Source organism: Pristiophorus japonicus, chromosome 3 (genome assembly GCF_044704955.1).
Source record: "Pristiophorus japonicus isolate sPriJap1 chromosome 3, sPriJap1.hap1, whole genome shotgun sequence".
Taxonomy (NCBI): Eukaryota; Metazoa; Chordata; class Chondrichthyes; family Pristiophoridae; genus Pristiophorus; species Pristiophorus japonicus.
The window spans coordinates 49398250-49423673 of record NC_091979.1 but is presented as its reverse complement, the minus strand read 5'-3'; the positions used below and the strand labels follow the sequence as shown (position 1 = coordinate 49423673).

The window sequence follows — 25424 nt, the reverse complement described above, 5'->3', positions numbered from 1 at the left end:
GAAGGCAGAATATTATCTGAATGGTGGCAGATTCGGAAAAGGGGAGGAGCAACGAGACCTGGGTGTCATGGTACATCAGTCATTGAAAGTTGGTATGCAGGTTGTGGAAATGTATTTTTATCTAAGCTGATACCACACGGTATTTTTGTGCCCTTTTTAATATATAACAAAATGGAGTCCTGGTCCTTCCAGAAATTTCTACATAAAGCAGTCGGCTTGCATAAACAGCTAAACCTGGCTTGAAAGGGCTGATAGCCACCAGACAGCTAGGAGGCAAGTCCTGTTGAGACAAGTACCCCCCCCCATGGTGCTCTCCTATTGTCTATACGACACCAGTTCCATGCCACCCCACCCTTTTCGAAGTACTCAAACCACCAGCCATTATCTCTTGTAGAGACCTCATCCATTTGATGCAAAAAGATAACTGACTAGGAAACTGGACAATCCTGACACAATGCAAGACAGGTAATAGCTCATTACCACACTCTTATGGAGTAATGGCCGACTGGCCAATAAATAACCCTGACAAAAGGAAATATCTGGAAACCATATCAGGACAAGGATGTAGTAATTAACTCTTTAGCTGTGTTCACTGACTGCGAGACAGAGCCAATACACAGGGAGAGGCCATAACTTGGGTTTTGCTGTATAAATATCTCGTGAAACTACCATTTCGGAGGTGTTCACTTAGCCATTGACTGAGTGTGACCTTTCCTTTGCTAGCAAGTAAATTAAAGAAACTTCTGCCGGAGTTGAAGGTGTCTGAGTCGTTTATCGGAGGTCGAGATTTCGACAGTTACTTCTTGGAGGTTCCACCGAGATGCATACTCTCTGCCCTGTGAGTAAAACGGATACAGGCATAGTGCCTCTCCAGTGAAAGGCTTCAGTGGCCAAAACAAGGTGAGCCTTTTGCTCACAAGAAGGTTTCTTCACTGTTGAATCGCATATGTAATCTGTTGTCCACAGGGGAGGTACTGCAATCTACGAGACTCGACATTTAAAAGCTAAAGTTATTTTTTTATAACCCTTTCTTTCTCAGCTCGCAAGCAGAAGAGAACTGGTTCTGGAAAAATCTCGAAACAGCCCGGGGAAGGTTTCAGTAGGTAAGGTAGAAATAGCGCTATTAGGGGAAGAAAAAAAGGTTCTTATGTGATAAGATTAGGAAAAAAAAAGCGCTAATCTTAATGTGATAAGAGTTAGGGTAATGGAACCATAAGTTTTATAAGTTTTATTAGGATAAGTTAAGGACTCGGTCTGTAGTGGCGTACAACGCAGACTGAGAATTGATTATTTGTTTAGATAAAGTTTAAGGTTATGATTTGTATACTCGTGTGAATGTTGTTTGTCCTAGTTGTCCTTGTTATACTGTTGTGTGCAATACCTTTGTGCGACATTGCAATTAGCGAAACGGGAAGAGTCACTAGGGAAAATTGTGATTTGGGAAAAACAAGGATTGATTAAGAAAAGAAACAGTAACTGATCAACTACGGTTGGTTCGTGCCAACATATCTCACACACCCAGACTGAGCCCGAATTAAGAGCCTTTTCAGGCCACGTAACGGCCAGGAGAAGTGGGTGTAGAGAACTCGGTTGGCCGAAAGGATTGAGAGATCAGAAACTGTGGAAAATCTTAATCATCCAGAATGGGTGCCGGAGCAAGTTAAAACACCACAAAAGGCACACCAGCCTATGTCATGCTCCAGAATTGTGGTCAGTCTTCAATTGACCAAAAAAAAAGGGGTAAAGTGGACTAAGGGTGAAAACAGGCCATTTCCACCCGATGGTTCATTTAATTTAGAGAGAACAGCATGTCTAGAGGAGTGTCTTATAAACAGAGATCCAGGTAGAAGAGGTAAAAAAAAAGGAAAGTAATTGAAAAGGCCTGGGTTCCGATTCCTCAAGCCCAGTAAAATTAACAGAGGAAGTAAATCAATATGTAAAAAAAAAGAGAACCTGATAGTGACATGGATTCAAAAAAAAAATAAAGCTAGCCAAAAAAAAAAGCTTTATTGAATGGAGAGAGACTTTTGTGAATGTCTTGTCTTTGAATGAGAGTGCTTCTGTGTTTTTTCTTGTGTCTGGAAACCTGTTTGGAAAGGTTGTGGAGCTGCCTGTTTGTTTTAGCTCCACCCACTTTTTCAAACAGAGTGAAGTTTTTAACCCTTCATAGTGTTGTCCTGTATGTGGGAAGTTTAAGACATTTTAAGTTAGAAACGCAGGTGTGGATTTATTCAGATGAGAAGTTACGGAGCTAGGAAATGCACATAGGATAGGTTTGTTGAGACATGGTCCCGGTGGTTTAAAAAAAAGAATTTATTTGACACGCTCACTTACTTGTCGAAAGAAGACACGGAATCATTGATTATATTGGTATGAAAGACATAAATTTAGTCTAGGAGTAAGATAAAGAACGGGGAAGGGAAGTTGTAATGCCTTGGGAAGTTGTAATGCCTTTTTTTTTAAAAAGCCTTTGAGTCTCTCAGTGCAAGCTGGGGGAGTACGCTCTCATTGTCCTTGGTATAAAAGCTTCCAGCTCAGTAAGAGAATTTTTTTTTAGATAAAGAGTGGCAGTACAATATTTGAATTGGGATTTTGAGATATTTCAGGTGATCTCCTTGATCAACATTTTGGGTGTATTGGAAAAATCTTGGGTTTGGAACCCTTTTAATAAAATTAGAAAACAAGTACTTTACATTCTGTGATCTGTGAATCACTATAAGCATAAATGAGAAGTCCATGTAACACACCGATTCTTCCGGTTCAGAAGCCCAATAGTGACAAATGGAGGTTTGTCCATGACCTACGAATTGTGAATGAATCTACTATATTCTCTCAATGCTTAAAGAAGGATTTGGAATGAAGTATCCCGGAATGCTTTCCAGAGTCTTAAGCAGTCCCTCACTTCAGCACCAGCCTTGGGATTGCCAGATTACACTAAGCTATTCAACTTATTTGTGCATCACAAGTCGGGTTTTGCACAATCTGTTTTGACTCAGTTACATGGGGACAGGTAGCGACCGGTAGCGTATTTCAGTACCCAACTAGACCCAGTGGCACGCGGACTACCAGGATGTCTTCCTTCGCTGGCAGCAGCTTATGCTGTACAACAGGCTCAGACAATAACTCTAAATCATCAGACCATTCTATACATCCCACACTCTGTCGAGATTTTACTTACTAAATGTGCCACCCAACACCTAACCTCCGCAAGAACCACTAAATATGAAGTCGAACTGTTATCAAATCCGAACCTTATAATTGCTCAGACCCGCCACCCACTATTAATGACGTGCTGACCTTTCAGACACAGGCCAGTACGGAGGAGGTGGTGACCTGGACGAAGGATCAATATTATAAAAATCCAGAAGGAATATGGGTTCACCACGACGGCCGCGTGGTGGCGCCCAAATCCTTACTTCCATGGATTGCCCAATGTGTTCATACATTCACACATGCAGGCAAAGGGGGAATGGCAGATTATATTTTGGCAACTTGGTATGCATCAGGTATTTCGGCAATTGCAAAACAAATCTGTGAAAATTATGTTACCTGTCAGACAATGAATCCGGGTAAGACGGAAAAAGTAGAATCTGCCTCCCACCCAAATCCAGTCGGGCCTTTTGTACATTTACAAATGGATTTTATTGAATTACCTATGTGTATGGGATTCAAGTATGTATTAGTTATTGTAGATGTGTTCTCTAAATGGATTGAAGCCTTTCCATGTAAAAAGGTTGATGCCACTACTGTTGCTAAATGTTTGTTAAAAGAAATCGTACTGTGCTGCTAAGCTTTCTAGTGATAACGGGTCACATTTCACGGGAACTGTTATGAGAAATGTGTAAAGCTTTGCAGATTAATTAACGTTTTCATTGCAGTTATCATTCACAATCAGCTGGACTTGTTGAAAGATATAATGGAATGCTTAAAAATAAGCTGGCAAAATTATGCAATGACACTGGACAGAAATGCTGCCCTTAGCTTTGATGGTAATGCGATCTGCAACCAACAGAACAACAGGCCTGTCACCGCATGAGATAGTTATGGGACGTCCCCAACGACTACCTTTTACAGCACCATTTACTGCAAAACAAATGGACATCCACAAAATGGAGGAAAATATGTTGAATTATTGTATTGCACTAACCAAATGTATTTCCAGCTTTCATTCACAGGTAAAGGAACCTCAAGTCAAGCCAGCGGAATGGAAGTGTCATAACCTGGAGCCCGGGGAATTCGTTTACATCAAAATTTTAAAAGAAAAAGCAGTCTACAGCCAAGATTTGAAGGACCATACCAGGTCTTGCTGGCGACTAATACTGCAATCAAGGTAAAGGAAAGGCCAACATGGATCCATGCGTCCCATTCCAACCAGGAGGAAGGGAAGAAGGAACCAGAGGAACAGAAAAAGGAAGACTGAAGAAGGAACTGTACGGACTATGGGGACTGATGGGGCTGGGCTTGACAGGGTTTTAATTTGCATTATTGATTATACCAGGGGTACAGACATGCCACCGAAGGGAACTGCAAGTAAACATATTTATGGCACTGAGTCATAAGTATGCTTAAGAAAGAAACTTGTCGAGTTGTTGGATATGTTCCCATGTACCTGTCCACTCCGAAGGGGGTATTCCCCTAAGATCCGTCCCCTTTAATGAATCAAAAATGGTAGAATGGTTGATGGTGCAAAATAGAACAAACCTAACCAAGGTGTCAGAAACAAAGGAGCAAACAGAATGGAGGTCAGCAGGGTATAAACTTACAGCCTTCCAGGGATGGTACCAGCCCAATTATAATAATAACCGTCAGCCACCCTTCCTAAGTATTACTCCCGGAATAGGAAATCCTGAAGGTATAATATGCCTAGTGAGTGATGAGACTAAAAGACCAGAAATGGGACGCAGCAAGTGTTCCCAAATGACTAAATGGCAAGCCACAACTAATCCCACTGATGGGAGAAAGATAGCAACCGTTGGCTGGCCAATGGTCCATAACAAAGCCCCAGGTGAAGGGTGGGAAGGTGAGACCACTCGAGTAGGGATGGCGCGTAAGGACCAGGAGCTGACGTCCTATAAGTGCACCTACTTTATTTGTGGCCATAAAGCCTACCCATGGTTACCAGCCAACTGGACAGGATCCTGTTACTTAGGATATGTGCTACCCTTTATCAGATCAATAAAGACTCTAAGCGATGCCTATGGAAGTCATAGACTTAAACGGGATTTGACATGGCTAAACGGAATATTCAAGGTAATGGTGCCACCCTATGGAATAGCATCAACCGAATGGCAGTTACGGGAACTGGCTAACATAGTCGAATCAGTAGCCAACGCAACTTCCCAAGCCTTTGAAGGGGTGAATGATGAAATGGTAGCTATTCGAACAGTGGCTCTCAAATCATATGGCCTTAGATTATCTCCTAGCCAAGGAAGGAGAGACATGCGCATTAATAGATGGAGAATGCTGTACGTATATCCCGGATAAATCAGAAGAAATCGGCAGTCTAGCTGAATACATTAGGAAAAAGGTAATCGACTATAAACACACAGTTGGCCAGGACGGTATCACCTTATGGGGTTGGGCATCGGGATGGTTGGGATCCCGATCTGTGGTACAGGGTTTGATCATATTCCTGCTGATAGTCTTCGCCTTGTATCTATTATTTGTCGTCGTTAAGTGTTGCTGTGCCAGGGTGGGAAAAACCATGTTGCCTACCGAGACCACGGCTAGAGTTATGGTAGCAACAACTACTGAAGGCTCTTGGGTGGAAATGGAAATAGAGAGACTGTACAAAATCAGAATGGATTAAATTGTCCTTGTGAAGGACAAAATGGGGGAATGTGGAAATGTATTTTTATCTAAGCTGATACCACACAGTATTTTTGTAACTTTTTTAATATATAACAAAATGGAGTCCTGGTCCTTCCAGAAATTTCTGCATAAAGCAGTCGGCTTGTATAAACAGCTAAACCTGGCTTGAAAGGGCTGATAGCCACCAGACAGCTAGGAGGCAAGTCCTGCTGAGACAAGTACCCCCCGCCTCATGGTGCTCTCCTATTGTCTATACGACACCAGTTCCATGCCAACCCACCCTTTTCGAAGTACTCAAACCACCAGCCATTATCTCTTGTAGAGACCTCATCCATTTGATGCAAAAAGATAACTGACTAGTAAACTGAACAATCCTGACACAATGCAAGACAGGTAATAGCTCATTACCACACACTCATGGAGTAATGGCCGGCTGGCCAACTAATAACCCTGACAAAAGGAAATATCTGGAAACCATGTCAGGACAAGGATGTAGTAATTAACTCTTTATCTGTATTCACTGACTGCGAGACAGAGCCAATACACGGGGAGAGGCCATAACTTGGGTTTTACTGTATAAATATCTCGTGAAACTGTACCATTTTGGAGGGGTTCACTTAGCCATTGACTGAGTGTGACCTTTCCCTTGCTAGCAAGTAAATTAAAGAAACTTCTGCCGGAGTTGAAGGTGTCTGAGTCATTTATCGGAGGTCGAGATTTCGACAAGGTACAGCAGGTGGTGAAGAAGGCAAGTGGTATGTTGGCCTTCAGAGCTAGGGGATTTGAGTATAGGAGCAGGGAGGTCTTACTGCAGTTGTACAGGTCCTTGGTGAGGCCTCACCTAGAATATTGTGTTCAGTTTTGGTCTCCTAATCTGAGGAAGGACGTTCTTGCTATTGAGGGAGTGCAGCGAAGGTTCACCAGACTGATTCCCGGGATGGCAGGACTGACATATGAGGAGAGACTGGGCCTGTATTTACTGAAGTTTAGAAGGATGAGAGGGGATCTCATAGAAACATATAAAATTCTGACGGGATTGAACAGGTTAGATGCAGGAAGAATGTTCCCGATGTTGGGGAAGTCCAGAACCAGGGGACACAATCTAAGGATAAGGGGTAAGCCATTTAGGACTGAGATGAGGAGAAACATCTTCACTCAGAGTTGTGAACCTGTGGAATTCTCTACTGCAGAGAGTTGTTAATGCCAGTTTGTTGGATATATTCAAGAAGGAGTTAGATATGGCCCTTAAGGCTAAAGGGATCAAGGGGTATGGAGAGAAAGCAGGAAAGGGGTACTGAGGGAATGATCAGCCATGATCTTTTTGAATGGTGGTGCAGGCTCGAAGGGCCGAATGGCCTACTCCTGCACCTATTTTCTATGTTTCTATGATTCCCAATTCATCACATCTGGCTAATGACTAACATACTGGGCAACTCTGCCTTGCCAGCAGTTAGCTTCCCATCTGTACTGCCATGCCCACTACACTGTCTGCTACAGTATGCCTTCTGATATGAAATAAAAGTGATCCTCATAAAAGTAGAATTCTTTGTTGTTGCTTAATTGTATAATACGCATACTTAAGTATTCACAGTAAGCTGGAGGATACATTCATTGTTCTATGACAACAGGAACATTATCCCATGCTGTGCCCAATAGATTATTGCGTTTAGCTGATCTTTAAGGCCACAAGGTCCTCAGGTCAGTTGGAGGCTAATTGCTCTTGGTGCATGCTGGTTCTAGCTAAACTTAGTAAGCATATGCAGTCGATTGTAGAAACTGAACAATTGTCTGTCTTAAATCTTGTCTACAGTGATGAACAGTACAGGCAGAAGGCATCAATATTTGTTTTGCAGGGCACTTAGCAACTTCCTTTTTAATACAGCACAATCTTTTATGAATTTCAAGACCCTTTTGCTGTGTTTTGGTTTAAATTTTATAGTACAATAAATTTGTATGGCATAATTTAGTGAATAAATGTATGCAAAGATGGAATTTGTGTGGGAAAAATATTGTACTGTAAGTTAATTTTTCTGTCTTGGTTTGAGGCATACCAATTTGTTGTCACCACAAAAAATTCTCAAATTGGAGGAAATATTTAAGGATTAATTTCCTACCGAAGTCTGAAGTCTCTGTCAAAAATCTCTCTGGTTTTGAATTGATGTTCCAATGAAGTAATTTGCAGTTGTGGATTCCTCAGGAGTAAAACTAACCTGTTTCCCTCCCCTTCTTCATCTTATTTAATTTATCCTGCCTTCCGATTTCTCTGCATGGTCCAAATGGTAGACAGGTTCTATTCCCAGACCTCTGCTAATGACACTCTTCAGACAGTTCCCCTTGAGCTGTGTGAGAGTGGCCCAGCTTGAGTTGTATGATTTTTATACCTATCTTCTGTCCCCTCCCGACAGCACACAAAGATGGGGAATTCATAGTGGAATTAATCTCTCTGCTGTAGCACTCTACTTTATGTTGCACTTTAGATGCTCTTCAAATATGGATCCTTTTTATACAAGGTTGCAGAATTGATGACCTGTGTGATCACTTCAGTTATCTTTATATGCATGAACTGAAGTATTTTTGCGTCTTGTAATTTTTACTTGACTTCCTTTTAGTTTCATCATTGTGATGATATACCAGTATGATCATTCCATATTTCTATAGTCTTAATTGTGACTTACAGCACAAAAAAATTACCAATTTAAATGAGAAGCACTCTATGTACAGCTGTTTTAACTGGCTCTAGATCGTATTTTTATTTGATAGTATCCAATGTTTGTGACATGCAGTTGATTTTTGTTTAAATGCTGTATTTCCTTTTTTTTCAAATTTAAGATACCAAATCCAACTTCAATTTTCTTTTTAGGTGCTATACTTGGTCGATCCGAGAAGCAAGTATGCATTTTCTATAATGCAGACTGGGAGAAAGACCGAACAAATCACAGTGGGATTGAGAACTGTGTTGGCGAAAAAGATAAACGGCGACACTGTTTTGCTACATGGAAGAACAACTCTGGCTCTATAGAAATTGTGAAACGAGGCTGTTGGTTAGATGATTGGAACTGCTATGACAAGTACGCAAAAACATTGTGCTGCTTTTATCTGTTCATAAAACGTTTTCTAAAAATGTAGCTATCTATACTCTTGAATTTTAGAAGAGCTTAATTCTTAGTTAGCATTCTCCAGCAAAAGTAAGTTTTATTAAGGTCTATTGTAACTACTTGGCTGTGATCAAATATCAAAGTGATCTGTATAATTTTGTTTTGTAGGGGTGAATGTGTCGAAACAAAAGAAAGCCCTGAAGTGTTCTTCTGTTGCTGTGAAGGCAGCAACTGCAATGAGAGGTTCTTTTATGTCCCAGTCATTCAGGATCTACCATGTAGGTTTTATCTTCCTTATTTTTACGACAAAATATATTGAATATTTAAATGAATGACCTATATGAATGAAAAGATTCAAAGAAGGGTCTGAAATTCAAATCTTAAAAATGCTAAATTTTTGTCTCAATATAATTGTGCAATTGATTGGTCTATTGTGCATGTTCATCAGCAGGTGTAATAATGGAAACTGCATACTTTTTTGGAGTGTTGGATTTCTTAAAGCTTAATTTTTTTTAATCATTCAATACATTGAAACTCATTGCAGTCTTTCCCATTTGTTCATCTTGTCTGTAAAACATTATACAAATGGAATTGCTGTGCACTGCACACAAGCTATTTTTCTCCCTTGTACTCCTGCAGTCTGCTTTCAATTGCAGTAATGGCTTGATCTGGATTTGAGCCTTTTTAAAAAAAAATATGGTGTGGCGTTAGTAAGAAAGAATTTGCTTTTATATAATGCCTTTCATGATCTCTGGACTCTGGTGAGGATGAGAGGATAATGAAATGGGGGGAATTTTGAAGTGTAGTCACTGTTGTAATGTAGGGAAATGTGGCAGCCAATTTTTGTATAGCAATAAGATAATGACCAAATAATTTGTTTGTGATGTTGGTTGAGGTATACATTTTTACCAGCACACACAACTCCCCTGCTCCTCTTCAAATAGTGCAATGAGATCTCTTGCATTCACCTAATTGGGCAGGCGGTACCTTGGTTTAACGTCTCAGCCGAAGACATCAATATCGATGGTGCAGCATTCCCTCATCACCGAGAGCATGCACAAATCAAGCGCAAGCAGCGGAAAGAGCGCGCGGCAAATCTGTCCACCCACCCTTTCCCTCAACGACTGTCCCACCTGTGACCGGGACTGTTCAGTCACCTAAGAACTCATTTAGACTGGCAGCAAGTCTTCCTTGATTCCGAGGGACTGCCTATGATGATGATGAGCATTCCCTCAGAGACAAGAATGCTACCATGAGCCAAAGGAAGAAAAGTCTTTCTCTTCATGGTTTACATTTGTAAGTCCCTTGTAAAATATTTTTTCATGTCTTCACACTTTTTTCCCGCTGTTTCTGTTTCAGCACTCTTGCTCTGGTTCAGCATTTTGATTTCATTTTCCCACCCAACAACAAATACACTCCTACTCCTTGATTTGTATCAGATACCTGATGTTGGAAATAAGTCTGATTTTATTTTATGTTAATCTGTTAGATGGATGCTCCGCAGCTACTTTATATAAATGCCTGGCTTTGTTGCACTTTTTTTTTAAAAAGTGTGCAGAAATTTATTTGCACATCTGAAAGGTTTGTGGGGTGGGTGGCAAACAGTGACTAGTGGGGTGCCACAACGATCGGTGCTGGGTCCTCAACTATTTACAATCTATATTAATGACTTAGATGAAGGGACCGAGTGTAATGTAGCCAAGCTTGCTGATGATACCAAGATGGGTGGGAAAGCAAATTGTGAGGACGACGCACAAAATCTGCAAAGGGACTTAGACAGGCTAAGTGAGTGGGCAAAAAATTTGGCAGATGGAGTATAGTGTGGGAAATGTGAGGTTATCCACTTTGGCAGAAATAATTTAAATGGAGAAAAATTGCAAAGTGCTGCAGTACAGAGAGAGCCGTGAGTCCTTGTGCATGAAACACAAAAAGTTAGTATGCAGGTACAGCAAGTAATCAGGAAGGCAAATGGAATGTTGGCCTTTATTGCAAGGGGGATGGAGTATAAAATTCCTGCTACAACTGTACATGGTATTAGTGAGGCCACACCTGGAGTACTGCGTACAATTTTGGTCTCCGTATTTAAGGAAGGATATACTTGCATTGGAGGCTGTTCAGAGAAGATTCACTAGGTTGATTCTGGAGATGAGGGGGTTGACTTATGAACGTAGGTTGGGCCTATACTCATTGGAGTTCAGAAGAATGAGAGATGATACTGAAACATAAGATAATGAGGGGGCTCGACAAGGTGGATGCAGAGAGGATATTTCCACTCACAGGGGAAACTAAAACTAGGGGACATAGTCTTTTTAAAACTGAGTCCATTTAAAACTGATGAGGAGGACTTACTTCTGAGGGTTGTAAATCTATGGAATTCTCTGCCCCAGAGAGCTGTGGAGGCTGGGTCATTGAATATATTTAAGGCGGAGATACAGATGTTTGAGCGATAAGGGTTATGGGGAGCGGGCAGGGAAGTGGAGCTGAGTCCATGATCAGATCAGCCATGATCTTATTGAATGGTGGAGCAGGTTTGAGGGGCCAAATGGCCTACTGCTCCTATTTCTTGTGATCTTATTCACAGTTGTCATACTTTGTTATATATAAAGATTTCTGGAAAATAAAGCCTCTCATTTCCTACCAGTTTCTTTTAAGTTCCAGGAGCAGTTGACCTCTAATTTACCTCAAATGCACAGCAGTTAACCCTTACGGTTGAAGAATTTGGTCTTGCATAGTGATATCTTAGCAGTAGAGTAACATGCTGTGCATTACATGATATAATGTACCTGTCCTTAAAATTAATGTATTCTCCAACTTTCTGTGAGCAAAGCCAATGAAGATGCATTAGTTCAGGACAAAGTCATTCTAAGAAACCGAACAAGTACTATAGTGAACATATTCCTCCACAGAAACATTCAGTTTCAACATTGTATTGTGTATATTTGCAGGTTTCTGAAAATGCTAAATGATTTTTATAGGGTAGTGTTTGTGATCTTTTGGTATGTGGTTTTGGGTGTTTGGCATTAGTTATTACTATTGATGACAACAATTAATACTCATAGGTACTATGAGGAAATAAAGAACAACTTTTGTTTTCCGGAGTTAAAAGTTCTAATTGACTTCACTTTGTAATTTTGAGAGATTGGTTGTGTTGAATTCTACTGTGCTTCATAGGGTAGACCATAAAGCAAAGCTTCAGTTATAGGACTTGGTTACTACTGATGGTGTTAAAATTTGAGCAGCATTTATTCATGCAACTGAATCACAAGCATCTTTTTCTCTTGTTGCACGTGCATACCGTTAATCCATTTGGTTGCTAGGAGGTTTAATTGTGTCATTAAGATTTTTGCAGTTTTAATTGCATCAGCTACATTCTCTAGGCTTGATTGTTTGGTTATAGGAGAGTATATAGGTAAATTCACATATTGCGAAATGTGTGCAATTTTATTAAAATATCATCTGCAATCTGTCATGGCTTAATAAAGAGAAGTGCTTTGTTCTGAGTTTTTACTGACTGGTGGTCACATCCAAATTAATAGAATTAGTTAATTCTCTTTGAATTTGATGAATTATCGACAACCGTGTTTAATCTTACTTTGTAACAGCTAACAGACTTGAGTCTGGACTTTTGTTTGAGAAACTGGTCAAGCAAGATTATGACATGCAGGAATTTTTGCCCTGTTGAAAAGATTTTGTTAACTCAAATCTAAGATGAACCTGCTACAATAGTTGCTCAGAGATGCTTTATCTTGCAGCCACATAACCTTTTGATCTAGGTGTGGATTGTGCGTTTTAGGATGTTAGCAGATGTCACACAATCCTGTTGCTGCAGATGCTGTGGGAAGCTTAAGATTCCAAACTGTATGTGTTCACCTTATTAACATTCCATGCTTTATGATCGTCTAATTGCTATAAAAATGTTAACAGAATCTGTACTTTTTTTCCAAGTGTCAAAATTGTATTATGTTGATCATGATTAATTGACCATTCCACTTTCAAAGCAATTAATGGTGTAAGAGAAGTGAATTTTTCTACGTTCTGTTCTTTGTTAGATTTACGAAAGACTTAGGAGCTCTAGTCGCTAGCTGACAATTTAAGTATATCACAAAGGAAGCCATGAAAGATCCTGGAAGAATTATTTGCTGGATTTTTTGTAACAGGAGATGAAGGGAGGCTTGAAACATGATAGCATGTTTCAATGTCTTTTGTATATATTTATTGGGCTCTATAGCATATATGTTTTGTTTATTCTATATTTGAGTTAGCCTATACAAATCTGATTTTGCACATAGTATTTTCTGTCGTGCAGCAGACTGAAGACATTGCAAGTACATTCTCATCATCATAGGCAGTCCTTCTGAGTCGAGGATGACTTGCTTCCATTCTAAAAGTGAGTTCTCAGATGACTGAGGAGTTCAATGCGGGAATTACAGTCTCTGTCATAGGTGGGGCGGACAGTGGTTGTAGGAAAGGGTGGGCGGAGAGCCTGGTTTGCCGCACGCTCCTTCCACTGTCTACGCTTGGTTTCTGTTTGTTCTCGGCGATGGGATTCGAGGTGCTCAGCGCCCTCCTGGATGCCCTTCCTCCACTTTGGGCGGTCGTGGGCCAGGGATTCACAGGAGTCGATGGGGATGTTGCATTTTATCAAGGAGGCTTTGAGGGTATCCTTGAAGCATTTCCTCTGCCTACCTGGGGCTCGCTTGTCATGTCGAAGCTCCGCGTAGAGCATTTGCTTTAGGAGCCTCGTGTCAGGCATGCAGACGATGTGGCCCGCCAAACAGAGCTGATCGAGCATGGTCAATGCTTCGATGCTGGGGATGTTGGCCTGAGCGAGAACAAGGACGTTGGTGCGTCTATCCTGCCAATGGATTTGCAGCATCTTGCGGAGGCAACGTTGATGGCACTTCTCCAGCGTTCATTTTGAGGTGTCTGCTGTATATAGTCTAGCTATACAGGTTACTGCAGTTAGGAATATTTGGATCGAGGCTGTGTTATCTGCAAGGGAGGAAGTGCAAGATAGATATTTTTGATTTGTAAGGAATGTGGTATGCTTATGGAAACATCATGGGCCATTTGAGCAAGAACCTGTAACACAGCTAAATAATAGCATGCTGAACTTCTCTGAACAAATTGGTAACATCTGATTCTGAATCACTGAGTTAGCCATTTTTTTTTAATTGGGGAATTTGGTGTACCTTCCAATATCAAATTTTATGATAAAATTCTGATTTCTGAAGTGCAAGGTATGGCTTGGATTTGTGTTACCAGTAGTCAGCATTGTCATAATTTCACTTTTAGCAGATGGTCCTGATAAAGTTCCATTCTGCATTTTGAACGGTGTGTGGTGGTCTATTCCGATGCAAACTCACTTGAAATGTTTTGCAACAAGATGATTTGTTTGTGGAATTTCTTTATATTTTTATTTTCCAGAAAATGGAGGGCCTAGTTTTCTCTAACAAAAGTGCAGAATTGATTTATTTACCTTTTGGCTTTTCTAGCTCTCTCTAAATAGTGGGTTTGTGGGCAGAATTGTGACAGTTGATAGTGGGTATTTGTACCCAGCATTGGGTTCTCCTCATTTTCTTATCTCCCTCCCACCCAAAAGCAAGTGTAAAAGTTTGTGCAAATGAAATCTAAATTAGTAACAACTGTTCTTTTGGTTCCATGTATAAGAAACAAATCCTGTTCTGCCACTGAGGAATCCGTATTAGTAGGATTAAGGATATGTTTCATTCTATGCAAGACTTTGTTTTTGGAATAAAACCTTAAGCGCTAAATCCACTTTCAAATTAAATGGCTCCTCAAATTCGTTATGTGATAGTCCAGGAACTATTTAGTAAAGTAAAAGCCACTCCACCTGAGCTATGGTTATTTCTTGGACCAACATCAAAAATTGCCTTAAAATCAATTTGTATCAGATTTTCAATAAACTTCATAACTAAATTCTGTTCATTACATTCTGGTTTAGATTCTAAAAGGGGCGTGCTGGGATTGATCCACATGTATCGATGCTAACTTAATTGTCATGTTATAATTTTAAAAGTTTAGTATCTGAGGTTCACAATTGGTTAGTAATTTTGTTATAACTGGAGTCATGTACAGTAACTGAAATGGGACACTTGAATGTTATTGTAAAAAAGAGTTTCAAACCTATTTCACTCCAGTGCTGAGAGCTGTTGAAGTGATTCAATCTTCAGAATTTGCTTGTGGCTATGGCTGTAATGCAACTACTTTCCTGCAAAAACCCTTAATTATTTTCTCCTTTCTTCCACAGCAACATCAAACCCAGTTACACTGAGGCCGCCACTGTTCAACACTTTGCTTTATTCATTGGTACCCATCATGGGATTTGCTGTGGTTGTATTGTTCTCTTTCTGGATGTATAGGCATCACAAGTTGGCATATCCACCAGTACTCGTACCAACTCAGGTATGGTTTCAAGACCTCTCATTTGACACTTCATTTTGGCGTCCTCTAATCCATTATCAGGAATTCTGGTGTGCAGTTTCATCTATTAACCGATACAAAATCATTGGTATGCTGAACATGGGTCCAAATTTATGATATATGTTACCATAAACCAGAGCTCTTCACCAGGAGCGACAGTTCTCTCAATTTTTTGCCTTGTAGAACTTTCTCCCCCTTTTCATTCTCTTAACCAGTTATAACCGGGTTTGAAGGATATAAAAGTATATGGAGCCAAGTCAGATGGATTGAGTTAAAATACAGATCAGCCATGATGTTGAATGGCAAAACAGGTTCGAAGGGCTGAAAGGCCTACTCGTGTTCTTGTGTTATCCTAAGTGTAATCACTGTCTATACAGTTGAAAGTTTAAAGCAAATTGAATTGGTTAATGGATCATTAAACATAATTTTGCCACCAACCTCAAAAGAACAGCCCAATGAATGAATAGTAGCAAAGCCTCCTTATTCTCTCCTTGGCACCTTGAGTACAATCAGCATAATTTGGCAAGTACAAGTTGGATGCCAACTGCACGTATACTGGGCCTACACAACCTTAATCTTCCCTGTCTTTGCTTAGCCTTGTTTGTTCTTCTGTGGAAGCTGTGCTATATAAATGGTAATAATTTTATTACCTCTAATAGTATTAGTACTTCTACGTAATTTATTGAGTGCGACCACTTCAAAACAAAGCCAACAGAAGTAAGACAAAGGCTATAATTAAAAAGAAGAAAATGCTAATGCTGGAGGTCTGAATCTGAAGTGTTGGGAGAACAGGGTTGTTGTTATTTCTTAGAGGAAGACTCGGTTAATGTTTCAAATGTTGATGCTTTGTCACAACTGGCCAGCAATAATGTAATCTTAAAATGACAGACTGGTGCATTTGTTGCATGTCAGATTACCAGAATTTAGTATTGCAAGACCGGTTAGGATTAGGATTGTAAGGTGCTAGTGCCCTCTGCTGTTCATGAAAATACATTCAGTTGACCTTTGAGCCTGGAACTGTACTGATTTCTGTGTTTGTAGAAATCTAATTCTTTCCTTCAGATAAGTTTAGCAAAGTTTAGATTTGAATTTTTTTTTTACAATTTTACAATGTCTACATAAATTCTGTGCTAAATACCAATTTATATATTAATAAATATATTGAGTATATTACTGTAAAGTATATTACTATAATAGAATAGTGGTCTGTCTTAAGTCAATGAACTTTCATCCAAGGTAAGTGTCACAATTGAGGATTTATTTTCCCGACCATTTTCAACTTAGTGGATTTGGGAATGAGTTACATTTGAAATGTTAAGTTAAGTGAGGTCACAGGTTTAAAATTCTCCTTATAGCCGCTAAGACAGAGGGGATTGATATGTTGATGAGCCAGCTATCAGTTGTGCTTTTCACAATGATCAGGGACAGTAAGTAATTCATTATCTCACTTCAGGCCACCATAGGTCATCCATGAGAGACCGTATTCTTGGGATACCCAACAGGAGAATATACTCCTGGATAAGAGGTGGCCTGTTTGGCTGACAGGCATACTGGTGAATTCCTGAACAGAAAAGAGGTCGGGCTGAGCAGCATTTCTTTCATTCCCTCAGCATAGGGGAAAATGGGCAAGGTGACACGTGGTTAATCAGTCCAGTTAACTCTGGGAAGGGAGCCCAGGTGGTGAGAGAAAACTCAACTCAGCTGAAGCTCGGGGCCAGTCAGAACAACAATGCAAACCAGGAAAAGGTCAGTTAGCTCACTAATGTGGGATAGAGTGGCGTGGTTTAGTATTTTCTTTTTCACAAGGAGGGGTTTAAAATTAAATTAAGTAAGCTGAATGTAATTGTCAATGTGTACATTCACTTGCTGTATGTAAAATGAAGCAGCTTACCAATTTGTATCTGGTATTCTCAGTAAATGTTTTCTGTCCAATCTACTGAAAGATTGGAGAAGTGCATGAGGGAATGTATGAAAGAAATACTGTCTCGTTCCGATCATGAGGATACTGATGTTACACCCCCATGTTATGCTATATTGGGCAGTATGTGCACATTTCTGAACATGAGATGTGGACGTTACTGAACGCGAGCGGGTATTAAAGGCAAACCCAAAATTTGTAACGCTCTGTCACCAACATTTGCAGGAGACCTTTGTCTTCTCCAGCAATGTTCCCTCTAAGATGAGTGCGTGTGCAGCCATGCAGTAATCTGCAAAGTTCTGTGCATGCTGCTCTCCAGCTTTTCCATTTTAAATACCGCGCATGGTCAAAGATTTAAAGGGACCGTGCATTAAAATAAACGGGCTGCGCACAATAAAGACAATTTAGAGGGAACGTTGCTCTCCACCCATTACATCACTCTACCACCATCATAATGTAGGTGGGACGTTCCTTTTCGCACTGTTGATACTGCTACTTTAGTTTACTTAGCAAGGTATGCAGGACATGGCCTGACTAGTTTTTCGAGGTGACCCAACCCAAATTGTAAAATATACCCTTTACTGGGCGTTTTGCACGGATTATGGTTAGGGTTTCTCTAAGTTTTGGGGTAAGGATATAAACGACTGCAAATTATTCTATATCTTATTTCAGTTACCTAAATTTGTATTCCTTCAGAAACAATGGCCTTTATTAGAAGCTCAGTGGCTTTTATCTCCTAACAGGTGCCATGGAAGACAGAATTTGATTCTGCATTATACAAATTGTCCTTGTAAACAAGCATCTGTAAATAAAAATATATGGGAGGGGGAAAAGTGCAATTTTTTTTTTTTTACACATACAAATTTACAAAATGTTTGTCCAGGAAAAGATGAGTTAATCCATGTAGTATGACCCATGCAGTTGTGATGCCATCAAGCGACTCCTGATCGCCACAGTGCCATGTAGTCTCCTGGGAGAGGTGAAAAACCAGATCAAAAATCCAATTAGAGGGGGGAAATCTGAAAAATTCTTCTCCAATCCTTAGCCGATCAGAACTAGTCTAAGGGACCCCATTGACCATGACTTTTATTGGCCAAGATTTTGCAGTAAAAATAATTGATGCTATCACTGCTCACCATTATTAAAGACTAAATTGGACAGCACATGCACTGTTAAACCCAGAAATCAGGAAGTTGCTGTCCAAGTTGCCCTGCTCCTCCAAATGCTGGGTGTGAAGTTGTGGTACTTGCCCACTAGATACTCACTGAACACACCAGAAAAAGTTAATGCTTGTCAATTCAAGTGTAAATGAATTTTTAACGGTGTGATAATTCTAACTTACTGCCAAACCACTTCTCTAGCACTGCAAATTAGTTTTTACAAGTGTGGAGTCTCATTCTTTCAGAGGAGATTTTTTTTAAATTACAACATTTATAATTTTCTTTTACTTTGTCTCCTTTATTTTTCTCTCTTAATCCCATCTTTTGTTATTTTGCTTTCTGTCATTGAATTAATTATTTTAACTTGCACTTCCTGGTTCAGACCCCACGCTGCTCATTAACGAATCTTCAATCTGATTGGTTAAGGAGATGCATAGTTGCTTTCCCTGTTCACACAGGTCCTAGATCCCATGTAGATGGCGCCACAATTTTGGCTTTCTAATCACTGCACGTTCTAGTGGGGTGGCCGATGCACTATCACCCAGAGGAGGAAGGAAGAGGGAAGATGACCATTCTCCAAACAGTTTTTAAGATGTCCAAATTTTTCCATCTGTGGTCTGGTGTGAATTTACATTCAAAGTTTTAAAAATGTTTGCATACATGTAAAGCACCTTTTTTTTCACCCTCCCTCTCGCTCAATTTCTCCCCTCCCTTCTCTCGCTCTATTTCCCCTCCTCCCCCTTTTCCCCAGACCCACAGGTTTCAATCCATAGTCATTTTGCTTTATCAGCTCATACCTGGGACCTTTCTAGTGTTCATGGATTAGTGCCATATTACACAGAACATTTACTCAGTAAGCCATTTTTTGAGACCGGAAACTGCAAAAGAGAAAGTTTGTTCAAGATTTATAGGGAAGCTATATAAACACGAGTGAGAAAGGAATAGAAGGATATGTTGATGGGGTTAGATGCGGAGGGATAAGTGGAGACTCGTGTTGGCAGTAAGCACCGGCATGGACCTGTTGTGCTGAATGTCCTGGTTCTGTGCTGTAATACTATGTAATTAATTTTTCTTGGGGTATGATGGTGAATATGGCTCTGTTACTGGACTAGTAATCCAGAGGACGAGTTCAAATCCCACCATTCTGAGAATTTGAATTAAGTTTTAAACATCTAGAAGGGAAAAGCTGGCATCAGTAACTGTAACCATGAAGCTGTCTGATTATCATAAAATCTCAACTGGCTTTTAGGTAAGGAAACTAGTCATCTTTACTCTGTTTAGCCATTACGTGACTCCAACTCCGCATTAGCATGACTGACTCTTAACTGCTCTTGGAAGTGGTCTATCAAACCGTTGCAAAAACCAGGGCAACCAGAGATTGGCAATAAATTCAGGCCTGGCCAGCAATGCTAACATCCTGAGAATGAGTAAGAGGTGATCTCATTGAAACACACAAAATTCTTATAGGGCTTGACAGGGTAGATGCAGGGAGGATGTTTCCCCTGGCTGGTGAGTCTAGAACGAGGGGTCACAGTCTCAGAATAAGGGGTCGACCTTGGGACTGAGATGAGGAGAAATTTCTTCACTTGGAAGGTTGTGAATCTTTGGAATTCCCAACCCCAGAGGGAAGTGGAAGCTCAGTCATTGAGCATATTCAAGACAGAGATCGATAGATTTTTCGATATTAAGGGAATCAAGGAATATGGGGATAGTGCAGGCAAGTGGAGTTTAGGTAGAAGATCATCCATGATCTAATTGAATGGAAAGGCAGGCTGGGGGGGGCCATCTATGTTCTATGTTCTTAATAAAAAAATGGCTGATTCCTGTAAAGAAAAAATCTGCTATTTGATTGAGCATAGTTAAGTTTGTTTCCAAACTATCAACTTTGTTTTAATTGCATTCCCAATCAATTGTCGGGACAGATTTCAGAATAATGTGCCATTATTCAATTAGTCTGAAAGTGAACTAGCTGCACTCAAATTAATACCAAGATGCAGATGTACCCAGGTGGATCTTTCGATTGGCATCACTTGAGTACATCTATTTACACAGACACACTTTTTTTAATGCTGTATCGAGGTATCATTTAACTAATTCTTTCTCTGGGGAAAAATAGGTTCCACAGAAATTGCTTTCAGTCACAACTGTGACTTTTAGTTTGGCAAACAATTGCTTGTGCCAGTAATTAAATTGCACTTTTTTTTTTGGAAGTCATTAAAAATCGTGAAGTTGTGACTTGCACATTGCATGTTACAGTATATAAAGAAAATGAAATGCAAAATATTATTTTCCAAGTTTTCACCCTTTCTGATGGAATCTTAAAACTGTAAAAAATGTTTTTAGAATTTTTATTTAACCAAAAAGAATGCCAATTATAAGCACGTGCAAAAATGGGTAATTAGTTGGAATTACAGCCTAATAATGTGAAAAACCCTATTAACATAGATTAAATGGACTTCTGAATATAAACTTTTGATTCACTTCCATTATACTTTTGAACTTGATAACTCTCGTGTCGGTCCTCTGATGTTATCAATGCTCTGCATTTAAAAAAAAATGACTGCCCGGATTTTCCGAGGTCTCTGGTGCATACACGGCCATAAGTAACTTGCAAGTTTCGGGTTTGTGCATGCGCGAAAACTGAGAACTTGCGATCTGTCTCGAATCTTGACAGATCCTCCGCATCCCCAGGAAATGGACATTCGCGGCAGAGAGTTGGGCTATTCTTACCCAGCGAATACCCATGAAACTCTTCGGCCTGGTAAAAGCAGACATAAGGCCTTTTACCAGCGTACGGGTGTAAATAAATATTCAAATACATTTTTTAAATCATTTTAATATTCAAAATCTAGTAAAATATTTTTGGCCCCTTGAAAAACATTTTTAAAAATTTTTCAAAAATTAAGTTTTTCTTTTAAACTTTTTTATTCGTTCTAGGGATGTTTAATTAAATTGTATTTTAATTAATTTTAAACATGAATTTTGTTTTCATTGTTAAAGTATTTTTTGGGTGATTCCTATTAAGCTTACGGGGATTCTGTACATAAGTGGCATCCCCATAAGCATAATGAAAATCCCCTTTCTGATTGGTTGGGCTGGCCCATGTAATTCCAGGGATGCTTGCGAAACGTATGTGCCCCTCGCATCCGCGGGCCTGTGTGCAGGTGTACGCATAGAGGCCCCGGAGCACGAGTCTCAGCGGATCCAGGACCCTTCATGTAGGTGCGTCGTTTTATTGCGGTTCGGAGGCATCCGGCATGGGAAGCCTTGAACTGAAAATTCAGGCCCATTATATCTTCTCAACACTCAATTCTTTCCTGACCTCGTAACGCAATTTTAAATTGAACCATTTAAACAATTGGAATCAGCATTACTAAACTTCTGGTACGGTCATAATTTAGCACCTTTAGTTTTGTTTTTGTTTGGATGTCAGCCAAGAAACATAGAAACATAGAAAATAGGTGCAGGAGTAGGCCATTCGAGCCTGCACCACTATTCAATAAGATCATGGCTGATCATTAACCTCAGTACCTCTTTCCTGCTTTCTCTCCATATCCCTTGATCCCTTTAGCTGTAAGGGCCATATCTAACTCCCTCTTGAATATAGCCAATGAACTGGCATCAACAACTCTCTGTGGTAGAGAATTCCACAGGTTAACAACTCTCTGAGTGAAGAAGTTTCTCTTCATCTCGGTCCTAAATGGCTTACCCCTTATCCTTAGACTATGTCCCCTGGTTCTGGACTTCCCCAACATCGGGAACATTCTTCCTGCATCTAACCTGTCCAGTCCCGTCAGAATTTTATGTTTTTATGAGATCCCCTCTCATTCTTCTAAACTCCAGTGAATAAAGGCCCAGTCGATCCAGTCTCTCCTCATATGTCAGTCCAGCCATCCCGGGAATCAGTCTGGTGAACCTTCGCTGCACTCCCTCAATAGCAAGAACGTCCTTCCTAAGATTAGCTGACCAAAACTGAACAGGCTTTCATTTCAATCAATATTAGTGAGAACCCTTTTTAGAAACCAGAGGCACAGTAGTCCTGAATCTACCATTAAGATACTCTTCTGGAAACATTGGGCTTTGGATGTGAATTTGGTGTTTGAAATCATATTGACCACTTAATCATTTTCACAGACTCGGTAACTTTTAACAATGTTCTGTCTTGTGTGCTCTGGTGTAGTGCAGTCGGGAGCATCAACCATACAACAATATTATGTGCCATATTTTAATTTTCTAGATATTGAAATGGATCTGCAAGTTAGCTTGTGGCAGCTACTGAAACCAGATGGCAGTTAAATAGTAAAATTACATCATGCCCCCTCCCAGAACATTTATCATTTGCTTAAACTACTTTTTATCTGTCTTGGCTTCATGAATTTTCCAAACAGTAATTTCCTTTGCTTTTCTTTTCTCAAGCATGCCTTTCATATAGAGATAGAGGTAAGATAAGTTAAATTGGAAATCTTAAGGTTTTTGAAATTAGATTATCTGACGCATTCACTTTTTTTCATATCAAATGTACCAAGGAAGATTTTTATTTCAACTATGCATAGTGCATTTGTCTTTTTTTTTAAATCAGAAGGTATATTGTGTAAACATAGTTGACTAAAATAGTGATATCTTTATTTTTTTAAAGCATATACAGTAGCAATTTTAACCACAGAATTGGAATATAATGCAAATTTTCATCATTCTGAACCTCACTTTTTAAACTTCAATTAAGTCATAACATATCCTCTACTTCTGGTGCATAGTTTTGAAAACCTTTGTTACTGATTGTTTAATAGTATAAAATAATTTTCATTATAGTAAGGGTACAGTAAATTCGCAAAAGCGGCGTCCTTGCATAGTTTGGAGCATGAGATGGAATGCTGTCCGTGGCCCTTCAATTATAAATATATTTTGTCATGCATGGATTCTTTTTGTCATCTTTTTTGATTTTTTTCAACATTTTTGCATTGAATGTAACTTGGTTAATTGTGCAATACCTGAAGGTAACGATCATTTTGAAATGTCTCTTTTTGATTGATTAGGCTTTTCAGGTTTGTTGGAAAGCTTTCCATTAACTAACTCATTATTGGGTCGTTTCGCTCACAGTAGAGAATTGTAAAACTGTTCCTCCTGTTTTAGTCTGGTTCATTGCTGATGAGGTAGCCAAAAAACCTGCTCTTTGGACAGTGACTCCTATAAACTATCTATTAGGCTGTGCATGAAAGTTTCCTAGTGTATCCACCCATATTTTTCTCCACTTTCTGCTATGAAATAAAAGCCTTTCTTCACTATCACCCCCTGCAATACATCCAAGGTAGGGGACATATGTGGGGAATCCCTAATTACTTCATGATACCAACTTGATGTGCATATAGAAAATTGATTTTTGAAAATTATAATACTATAGTGTATTGAGGAAATAAATGTGTATGGTAAATAGTGATATTTACTGTTAGTGTTTCAGGTTTGGGGAATAATGATCAGAAAAAAATCTAATTCATGAATGAAACTCTGCATAGAAATCTTCATAATGGAAAATTCTAAATGTGAATTGGCTAATGTGCAATAGATTTTAAGTGACAGGATCTTTTTTATGATTTGAAATTATTCACCTTTTTACCTTTGCATCTTCAAATTGTTTTAAAAGAAAATTCAAAGGACATCAGATTTAGATTGCACACCACTCAAACTCATAATTTTTTTTGCATTATTACTGCAGAAAAAATACTGAGCAGAAATTTTAGGGACAGAATGCTGATATTGATCTTTCCTTCGCTTTGATGCTTGTACAGTTGTCAACTCATTCTTAGAACTATTTTGCAATCTTGTATTGTAGGACCCAGGGCCAACACCACCTTCTCCTTTGCTTGGTCTGAAACCATTGCAGTTACTGGAGATTAAAGCCAGAGGGCGCTTTGGTTGTGTATGGAAGGCTCAACTGCTGAATGAGTATGTGGCAGTTAAAATATTTCCAATTCAGGTACAGTGCTTTGTTATTCTCTCCTCCCACCTGTTTGGGGGAGGGGATAATTTTATTCCAATATTTATATTCATATGTACAGGACAGTGTGTTCGGTAATATTTTACAATGCTGTAGTGTTTTTGTTTTTGTAGGACAAACAATCCTGGCAAAATGAATATGAAATATACACTCAACCTGGAATGAATCATGACAATCTTTTGCACTTCATTGGTGCAGAGAAAAGAGGCACAAACATCGATGTGGAGTTGTGGTTGATATCTTCCTTCCATGAAAAGGTAGAGTATTGTGGTTTGGGTGACAGTAATTCTTGGCTGTTTTGTAATAATACTTGGAACAGAATTTGATTTCTGTTAATTGTCAAAAATAATATGCTTAGCTACCACTAAAATAATTTTAACCCTTCCAATACTGCAGATATATTTACTGTGGGTACTGTAAGGCTCCAAAACTGGTGAGAGTACTCATTCAGCCATAGGAACATGATGGTGCTGAGACAAGTAAATTCCCTGTTTTGATGCATTAAAACAGGTGATAGATTGATCTGGCCACATCAATGATGCCTTCAAAAGTGGTTTCCAACTATTAAAAGCCCCAATATCTTAACAGTAAGAGTCAGAAGGGGGAAGAACCAAAATGAGCAAAGATTTAATTAATTCCTTTTTATAGCAAAAAGGATTGCAGATAATGCAGCAATACATAGATGACATTCAGGCTTGGATTGATAAGTGGCAAGTTACATTCACGCGACACACCACCTCTCCTTGACATTCAGCGACATTACCATCGCCGAATCACCCCACCATCAACATCCTGGGGGGGGTCACCATTGACCAGAAAATTAACTGGACCAGCCACATAAATACTTTGACAACAAGATCAGATCAGAGGCTGGGTATTCTGCGATGAGTGTCTCGTCGCAGAATAATCAGCCTCTGATGGAATACTTGCCACTTGCCTGGATGAGTGCAGCTCCAACAACACTCAAGAAGCTCGACACCATTCAGGACAAAACAGCCTGAATT

The 25424-nt window shown here is 39.6% G+C and overlaps 1 protein-coding gene across 3 annotated transcripts in view; it reads left to right on the top strand.

The window, feature by feature from the left end:
• The window catches only part of LOC139259729 (activin receptor type-2A), a 163786-nt gene that overhangs the window by 119182 nt on the left and 19180 nt on the right, over positions 1–25424 (top strand). For all 3 annotated transcript variants that reach the window (XM_070875352.1, XM_070875354.1, XM_070875353.1), the window contains exons 2-6: positions 8672–8879; positions 9075–9184; positions 15178–15332; positions 24256–24399; positions 24534–24677. In XM_070875352.1, the coding sequence (XP_070731453.1) occupies positions 8672–8879; positions 9075–9184; positions 15178–15332; positions 24256–24399; positions 24534–24677 (761 nt within the window). The remainder of the gene's footprint in view (positions 1–8671; positions 8880–9074; positions 9185–15177; positions 15333–24255; positions 24400–24533; positions 24678–25424) is intronic.